At 46.1% G+C, this 10,000-nt stretch overlaps 1 protein-coding gene across 1 annotated transcript in view; it reads right to left on the bottom strand.

The window, feature by feature from the left end:
- The window catches only part of dnah7 (dynein, axonemal, heavy chain 7), a 149,456-nt gene that overhangs the window by 95,613 nt on the left and 43,843 nt on the right, over nucleotides 1-10,000 (bottom strand). The window contains exons 32-34 of the mRNA XM_063214309.1: nucleotides 8,240-8,422; nucleotides 3,372-3,548; nucleotides 1,492-1,623 (exon numbers count right to left, since the gene is read on the bottom strand). Of these exons, the coding sequence (XP_063070379.1) occupies nucleotides 1,492-1,623; nucleotides 3,372-3,548; nucleotides 8,240-8,422 (492 nt within the window). The remainder of the gene's footprint in view (nucleotides 1-1,491; nucleotides 1,624-3,371; nucleotides 3,549-8,239; nucleotides 8,423-10,000) is intronic.

Genomic DNA, 10,000 nt, shown 5'->3' with positions numbered 1-10,000 from the left:
CTTGAATGTTTTTTTTTCACCACTGTTCAAATCTGAACCCGTCCGCCATCCACCAATTCGTTTTTAGGTCTATTGAAGATGTCTTGGCAATAATTGAAGTGCTTCAGCCGCAACCCGCCCAAATGTAATAAAAATATAATAAAATATTTTTCGTCGAGTCATCCGTCCAATCCGTCCAATCCGCGGTTTATCTGCGGTTTATCGACGGCTGCAACCGCCATCCGCACATCTCCACAATGCATCCTATCACATCCCATCTCATTGAAGCACAGCACTTGGCAGCGGGAGTGGCTTTGACAGGGGGGTTGGATGGTCGGGCGGCTGGTTAAGGCTTTTTGGTCCTGGCACGCGTTTCCGTGCTCTAAGTCAACGAGCATCCCCTGTCACAGCCAATGCCTGTAAAAATTGACCTCCCTTCCTCTTTCACGCCTCCTGAGTCCTAACTCAGCCCGTGATGTCAGGGAATCCTGCCTGCTAGAGGCAACTCAGACAGGGTCGGAAATTAGAATATATAAGTACTGTCTGTTACGGTGCATTTTCCTCATCAGGTGCGGTGAAATAACCAGTGTAAGAATGATGTAATATCATGTGCGAGTGTTGTACTTGCATCAGTGACAGAACTGCTCCTTCATACATTGCTGTTGAGAATCCACAGCAATCCAATAATGAAATTCTTTCATAAAGACCAGTGTGTTTGTGAGTAGTGGAGAGTGTGCCTTTTTTGTGCCGTCCATCACATACTGCCTTAATGGCCTTGTGGTTATGTGATATAAACCCAGCACTGTCGAGACTATAAATGGCAATTACATTTCAGCTGTGTTTACATATTCATAAAAAAAATGTCTGCAGGTAAGATATACAATGATCTCCCATATCCATTACACATATCTTACTTGGAATGTATCCAAAAAATAACACATTTGTATGTGGTGGGTTTGGGTGCGTGCATGTTCATCTGTGCACTAAATATGAATGAGAAACTGAAACAAACCACCATCAGCCATAGAGACTATTCATACTCCTAAGAACACAATGTTGCAATTGCTCCAGGGGAAAAAAATGAATGCACAACCCAGACAAAGTTTGCAGCATTTTTTTTTTTACCACTTTGGATGTACGCAACAACCTCTGTAATGCCCTTGCAGGCATCAACCTGTACTTCTTTTTTAAACTGTATTCTGAAACCATCAATCCATCTTATGGAGCAGCACTTGTCCCCTGGACTAATAAATTGGCCCCTTTTATAGACGGCGGTGGGTAGGTGGCCCCTTCAAGAATATGCATGGCATTATGATCATCCATATTATGGTGTGTGTGTGTGTGTGTGTGTGTGTGTGTGTGTGTGTGTGTGTGTGTGTGTGTGTGTGTGTGTGTGTGTGTGGGTGTGTGTGTGTGCGTGCGTGCGTGCGTGCGTGCGTGCGTGCGTGCGTGCGTGCGTGCGTGCCTGTCTGTGTCTGTGTGTCTGTGTGCGTGCTCGCGCGTGCGTCTGACCTCCAGCCAGGAGCATATGTCTTTCTCGTTCATGCTCTTAATCTTGGCCTCGTCCCTGAACTCATCCATCAGGCAGTCCATCAGGTTCATCAGGGAGTGGGCCAGGTTGGTGTCAGACGTGGGGGACAGCTCCTGTGACAAGTGACACAAGAAGTGAGAGGGCAGAGAGAGAGAGAGAAAGGGAGAGAGAGAGAGAGAGAGAGAGAGAGAGAGAGAGAGAGAGAGAGAGAGAGAGAGAGAGAGAGAGTGAGTGAGTGAGTGAGTGAGTGAGTGAGTGAGTGTGAGAGAGAGAGAGAGAGAGAGAGAGAGAGAGAGAGAGAGAGAGTGAGTGAGTGAGTGAGTGAGTGAGTGAGTGTGAGAGAGAGAGAGAGAGAGAGAAGGCAGGTAGAGAAAGAGAGGTACAGGGCAAGGAGAGACAGAGACACAGAGAGGGCAGGAGGAGACAGGGAGATACAAGGTCGGGAGGGACAGAGCAGGCAGATGGGGGAACAGACACACAAGGCCAGGGAGAGACAGAGACACAGGGCAGGGAAACAGAGAGACAGAGCAGGGAGAGAGAGACAACCAGAGGTCATGAGACATTGTGCCTTGAGGGGTTAGACATGAATCATAGGGGCGTAGGGAGGATCATTGGGCTTGTTTGGGATGGTGCCAACTTCCTGCATCATGTGACTCCACAACAATTAAATTATGAAAGACATAGAGTGGTTTTCTTAGACAGAACATGAGGGAGGGGAATTAATGTATTTCATGATACAGCATTGCACTACATGTCTTCTAAATAAATAATCTGTAAACAATCTGGGACAATTGAGTATGGAATACTGGATGCAGAAATGTGATATAATATGTGGATGGGCATTCAGTACATCAAAGTGTTTTGAAAAGTAAAAAATAGAGAGTTGGACCAGCCAAGAGGTCTTTTGTAACAACAATAGAGATGGCCGCTTTAACAAAAGCTTTAACAACCCCAAATGTATTTTTTGTCAATTACAAAATATACAAGGGGTGTTGTAAGGTGTTGTAGCTACATTTTGTGACCACCACAACAACTAGATCAGAGCCTGTAAACAAGGAAGCAGTAAAAAAGGCAAAGTGGTGAGGACTACTGAGTAGTCTAATGAAGAGCTCAGCATGAAGCGTGGTGGGGATCCATATTGTGCTTTATGAAGTCTAATTTTGTCTTTTTTTTTCTTCAGCTGTGACAGGAAAGAGCTGTGAAAGGAAATGAGTGGAAGAGAGCGATGGGGGAGGATCGGGAAATGACCTCTGGCCGGAATCACACCCGGGTCCCTGGCGTAACAGTAACCATGTGAGCGAGGAGGATGCAATATTATCTTTTACGTAGTGAATACTTACTGTGTCTTACCTTCTCATCCATGAACATTTGCTTTGTCTTTTGTACCTTGCAATGATGCGGTTTGCATTACTTTTTATTGAGTGCATGAATGAATGAGATTTGCTATAGAAATTAAATATAAATATAAGACTATATACATACAAAAATGTATATCAAATATACATATAAAATGTACTTTACTTTTGTTTTTATTACATACATTGAACTGACTGCGTAAAAAAATATGAATAAATGTTAACATACAGTATGTTATATATACTTGACTTGTCTTGAGTTTGACTATGTGTGTGTCTATATACCTTGGTAGCTTTGCTTTAAGTAAAAGTGAAAAAGTGTAACTGTATATAAATGTCATAAAAATAAAAGTTGACTTGATTTGACATGACCTGTGTTGTCTTGACTTGACCTGTGTGTGTTATGTTACCTTGGTAGGCGAAAAGTAAAAGTGAAATAGTATATATTATATAAAAAACAACCTAAACAGAAAAGTTGACTTGATTTGTGTTGTGAGCTGTGTTACCTTGGTAGCCTTGCGTATGAGCTGCAGGCAGGTGGGCAGCATGCGGTCGAAGAGGCCTGAGAGCAGCTCCTTGTGGTGGGGCTTGATGGTGGAGGGCAGCGTGTTGAGCCAGGACACCATGAGCGGCCTCCAGCCCAGCATGTGGGGCTCCATGTAGATCATGCCACAGCGCGACACCTGACAGTCACGCACACCGACACACGCGCACAGCACACATACGCACACACACACAACACGACGTGCAGACACCACACACACACACACACACACACACACACACACACACAAAAATGTATGGTGCACGCGCGCACACACACACACACACACACACACACACACACACACACACACACACACACACACACACACACACACACACACACACACACACACACACTCACTCACACGCACACACACACACACACACACACACACACACACACACACACACACATACACTCACTCACACGCACACACACACACACAGACACACACACACACACACACACATACACACACACACTCACTCACACGCACACACACACACGCACACACACACATACACACACACACACACACACACACACACACACACACATATGCTCTCTCTTTCACACGCACATGCACACACACACACACACACACACACACACACACACACACACACACACACACAAATGTAGTGCACGCGCACACGCACACACACACACACACACACACACACACACACACACACACACACACACTCACTCACACGCACACACACACAAATGTACGGTGCACACAGCCACACAGACACACACACACAGACAGAGAGAGAGAGAGACACACACACACACACACACACACACACACACACACACACACACACACACACACACACACACACACACACACACACACACACACACTGAGTTACAACGCAATTCACAAACTGCGATACAATTTTCAGTACAAAATCAAAATCACATCAATGTCCCAGTCAAGCCGAAAAAACGGATGATTGTGAAAGCATCCCAATACAGCACACACCGCACAAACTCTGCCAAAATCAATACGCTTCTGCCTCGGCCAAGTCTTTTCCATCGGCCTGCCTTTCTTTACTAAAACCTCTGCCAGTCTTGTTTTTTTTATATAAAAACCTGGCCCACAGTAGCCTGGTTCCTACCAGACCTCTGTGTGTTTCAGCTCTGGAGCCCCCTGGTGGCGCTCAACACACACGGGGTAAAGCACACAGACAATACACCTAAAATACATCGTCTAAGTATATATAACCTACATGAGCTGAACATGCCTGTGTGCACACATGGCACTAATGGCTAAATATCATAGTACCTGTGGTGTGGAACATCACACCATTAATCTCTGCTGTGTTCAGCTCATTTATAACCGCGCTGTGGCCTGCCTGTTGGAAACGGAAGGGAAGGGGAAGGGAAGGGAAGAGAAGACAAATAGTGAGGCGCGCGTGTTGTGTTGGAGGGGAGCGAGAGCGGACCGAAAATAGCATGCAGTCATACAGTGGTCCGTTTCCGGATGCACCTGAGGCCCATGGGTGGGTGGGTGGTGAGAGTGTGAGTATGAGCGAGTGTGAATGTGTGCCAGTGCACAGGTGTGAGAGGCGCCGAGGTCAGACTGTGCCAGCGGGAGGCTTACGGATGGAGGTCCCAGCCCAGACGACAGAGATGGGGAAGGGATGAAATAGTGGAGGGAGGGCGAGAGAGAGAAAGGGGGGGCGGGGGATAGATGGGTGATGTAGAATGTGGAAGAGAAGACAAAGAGAGATGAAGGGAGGGGATACAGAGAGATGAAAGGAGAGCGAGAGAGAGAGAGAGAGAGAGAGAGAGAGAGAGAGAGAGAGAGAGAGAGAGAGAGAGAGAGAGAGAGAGAGAGAGAGATAGACAGAGACAGACAGAAGAAAGAAAGAGTCAGACATAGACATACGGTAGACACAGATTGAGACACATAGCATAGAAACACATAACTGAGAAACAGAGCAGAAAGAAAATAAGTCTGGGGACAGCTGTATTCTAAAAAAGTAAAACAGAAGCCGTTGTATGGTAGGGATGATGTGAGAATGAAGATGACAAAAATAGCTGTAATATAGGAACGGAACATTAGAGTGGAAACTCTGAGCCATTGTATGAGCCACCCTGACACCTTCATGCCAATTTTTCACACACAATCTCACATGCAACACCCCCGGGCTCCACCGACCGTATCACTTCACACACTGCAACCCTTACAAAAGCAACACGTTTCATCCCACTCCCACCACCCGCCTTCTCTCCTCTCTTGTCTCTTCCCTAGCTCTGTCTGTTGCCCGTGGGTGTGGACATGACAACAGGCCTGGTGCGCTGGCAACAGCAGGGGGTTTGGTGGATGTTGCGCTGTCTGATCAAAGAACAGGTGGTTGGGAATTAGCCACGACCAGCCAGAAGCGTGTGAAGTGCGGTGTGTGTGTGTGTGCACATACAGTATGTGGTATTGCATCATTCAAGTGTGTGTGTGTGTGTGTGTGTGTGTGTGTGTGTGTGTGTGTGTGTGTGTGTGTGTGTGTGTGTGTGTGTGTGTGTGTGTGTGTGTGTGTGTGTGTGTGTGTGTGTGTGTGTGTGTGTGTGTGTGTGTGTGTGTGTGTGTGTGTGTTTGACGGCGTGGGGGCGAACCTGCTCCCATCCTCCTCATCCTCATCATCTTCATCATCATCACAGGAAGCAGAGGTAAGCTGCCATGCAGCCGCCTCTTCAGGAGGGAGGAGGAAGGATCGCTGGCTTCCCTTTGAAAGCAATTTTCACAGGCATTTTCTTCTTTTTCCTTTTTTCTTTTTCTTCGTTGTGTGACATGCTCCTACACAACCTGTACGCTGGCAATCCATAAGACTATTTTCTCTGCAGCAAGGGTGACCTATTTCTCCCGCACATCAAAAAGATATGAAGGGAAATTTACCTATTACGCCTGATGCATGCCTCCGTAGCAAAAGGAAAACCGTTCTATGAAATCAAGGCGATTCACTTCAACTGTATATGAGGTGTGTATAAAGGCCTTATTTCGGGTTGTGAAGTTGAAGGTGTTTTTTTTTCTTCACAAAAACTCGGCAGGGCCCTGAAGGCATCTGACAGCCAAATAATCAGACAAACAGCACGCTGATGAGGAAGACAAAAGAACACAGCATCTGGAGCATCTTCAAAGAGACCTGAGGGGAGTGATGCGTATCTCTCTCTATCTCTACTCTCTCCCTCTCTTTCTCTCTATCTATCTCTCTCTCTCTTTCTCTCTCTCTTTCTCTGTCTGACTCTTTCTTTCTTCTGTCTGTCTCTGACTCTCTCTCTCTCTCCGTTCATCTCACTGCATCCTCTCCCTTCCTCTCTCTTTCTCTCTCTGTCTGTCTTTCTCTCTCTCTCTCTCTCTCTCTCTCTAGCTCTCTCTCTGTCTTTTTGTCTCTCTGTATCCTCCCGTCTTCCTTTCTATCTCTCCTTCCCATCACAAGGCTGCTGTTTAGATTTGCATGCATCATCACAAATGTCGACAAGACACACAAACAACAAAATGGGGAAGCATATCTCCCCTTGCAACTCTCCCTCAAACCATCTTCTCCTAATCAGTGCTGACACTGGTCGTCTTCGAGACGGCTGGGTGCAGAGGCGGCCAAACTTGTTTCAGAGTGTAAAAGTTGCGCCACAAATTTTTTCGGCCAACTCATTGTGAAGCAGCTGATCCTAACCAGCAAGAACTCTTAAACCAGATTGATGAGCCAATTAGTGTTCAGAGCACAGGGATAAGGAATATACGGCCAGACTTTTACTTTTCAAAGCTGCTTTGTCACTTGTGCCTAGCTCTTTCAACAAGCTGGCAGGTGGAGATACCATAGCCAGAAAGTATGTCGAGGAAAGCTCAACTGACATCTATCCAATGCTTTTGTACATTACAGAAATGCAAACTATCCCTCCTGATTCCAATTGGTTACACAGTAATTTTAGCAGTGTTCATTCAACAGCTACAATCAATGTGTTGGTGCTACTCTAAGTGTTGAATTCATGCTGCAACATTTACTGTGTAGTGTTTTCACTTTTTCCCTACTGTCAGGCTTGAGCACAAGCAGTGACACATACATGCAAATTTGGCCAAGCGAGGCGAACTTCGCCATTCATGATGACGGAAGTGAGGTGGGGCGAAGGCAAGCTAACAGGACAGGGGCCAAGTTGAACACTATGCAAATGAGGAGCGAATTTCGCCTGCGGCAGCCAATCAAATCAACAACATTCAATCGATTTGATTCGCCGCTGTGACCTGTTGACCGTTGGGCTGTCAGAATGGAACACACAGAATTTCGCCTCTTTTCGCTTCGCTTATTTTGCCTAAAGCATGTGTGCCCAGTGTCAGAACAGCCAAATACAACCAGGTTAGCCGGAGTGACATGAACGAGAATATCTGTCCAGCAGCGTCACAGTCAGCCAAACTGGATGTATCCATCTCTTAACCCAGACGTGGGCAAACTCAGGCCCTGAGCCATTTCATGTGGCCCCCAGAGCCTTTACAAGAAAGAAAACGTATAAATCCAAATTCAAAAGGTTACTCAACATTCTTGAAATGCTAACTAAAACAAGAGTCTTGCGAATTTAAGATGAACCAAAGACAAAGGCTTCATCTAAATATGTGCAGGAATATCATTGCTGCTAAGCTATGTCAGCGTACACTATGTTTTACTATTGACACGAGCAAGTTATCTGTGGCGTCCGGCCCTTCTGTCAATATTCTAAACCCAATGCGGCCCTCGGGCCAAAATAATTGCCCACCCCTGTCTTAACCTGTGGGGTGCATACAGGGCTAAAAGTGGTCATGGATGGCTGCCTGGTGAGCCGGGGAAACCTCACCGTGGCAGGGGAGGCCACCTCCAGGTCCATGGGCTCGAAGATGAGGCTCATCTGGGGCGACATCTGGATGATCTCGCCGCTCATCAGGCACAGCTTCTTGTTGTCGTCCAGCACCGTGTTCATGTTCTCGATCCACACGGCGTCCACCGGCCCGTCGAAGATCAGCCACTTCCTGTCAGGGCTCTGTGGAGCGGAGAAAGGGGGTAGGCGTATGACTTACACAGAACTGCTAGTAGAAGAAAATCCTGAACCTGAACCTTTAACACTAAAAATGTAAAAACCTTGACCTGACTATATTTTATTGATGTAAACAAACTCTGTGAAGGCTGAAACCAGGCACTGAGCCTGTATACAGTTCTATCAGCCAGGGAAGGTGGCAATGGGGAACAAGTTGTCGGTTGTCCCGGGTCCAGGGAGAGAGGGGGCCCAGAAATGGGTTCTCATTACATTGTATGTATTGGGTGGGGGGTTGGGGGAATTCAGATGATTTTGTCCTGGGCCCAGCCAAAGCTGTCAGCGGCCCTGTTATCAGCTCTGCATACAACATCAACATGAACAAAACACTCAAACAACAAAAGGTACTTTTGGGTTGACTTATACAGCAGGCACTTCCACAGCAAATGCATTACAAACAACAACATTAAAAAAGGCCTGTATCGTTATGATTTAGTCTTGTAAGCCTTCAGTTATCCGACAATAATAAAAAAACACATTTTACTTCTCATAAATCAACAGCTTAAATGTTTTAGTTTCAAATGAACCCATTTTCACTAGTGATGATGAACATACGCATGTATTCCCACAGAGAGTTGTACATACAGTGTGCGTATATCACATATAGGTCGCTTCAAGAAAGTTTCATTAGTAGCCGCATAGTTGTTCTCAAAGGGTTTTCTGCTTTCCCCAATGATGTGCAGTCAAAGTATTTTGAAAATAGAACATTCAGGCCTCGCTTTTTTGGTTTTGTACCTTTGAAAGGGCTGATATATTTATATCTCCAATTGAATAATTCTGTCTCATCTGATAAACACTTGAGTGTGTTCTGAAAAAAAAAATCCAACACGCTGGAATGCCTTTATGAAACCACTAAACCAGCGCACACAGTGTGAAAAAGTATACAGTACACGGAATGGCCTTGGTGCTATGCATGGCTTCTTCCATCACAGAACTGACTCCTGCTCATATAGTGCTCCAATCAGTCTGTAGACACACGATCAAAAACGAGTCGACGAGGGAAGGAAGACTCATGAAAGATCCATGGAGTTCATCTGAAGCACCTTCTGAATGTTTCCCCTCACTTCTAATTATGGCTATTAAAGGCTCACACTGTGTGTGTGTGTGTGTGTGTGTGTGTGTGTGTGTGTGTGTGTGTGTGTGTGTGTGTGTGTGTGTGTGTGTGTGTGTGTGTGTGTGTGTGTGTGTGTGTGTGTGTGTGTGTGTGTGGCTTTCTTCTTGGTAAGTGTGGAGTGAGATCTTCGACGAGACAGCTCCCTGTGATGAGCACGTACACACACACACACACACACACACACACACACACACACACACACACACACACACACACACACACACACACACACACACACACACACACACACACACACACACGTGTCCTTTTTTGCCATGGTGTTACCGCCACAGATAGCAAGGCCCCCTTTCCTGACGCTCCCCGGGGATTTAGAGCAAGGCAGAGAGAGACAGAGACAGAAAGTGAAAAGGAAAAGATGGAGGGATAGAGAGATGCTGAAGAGGAGAGGGAGA

The sequence above is a fragment of the Engraulis encrasicolus genome, chromosome 13 (assembly GCF_034702125.1).
Source record: "Engraulis encrasicolus isolate BLACKSEA-1 chromosome 13, IST_EnEncr_1.0, whole genome shotgun sequence".
Taxonomy (NCBI): domain Eukaryota; kingdom Metazoa; phylum Chordata; class Actinopteri; order Clupeiformes; family Engraulidae; genus Engraulis; species Engraulis encrasicolus.
This window is presented reverse-complemented; position numbering and strand designations above follow the sequence as displayed.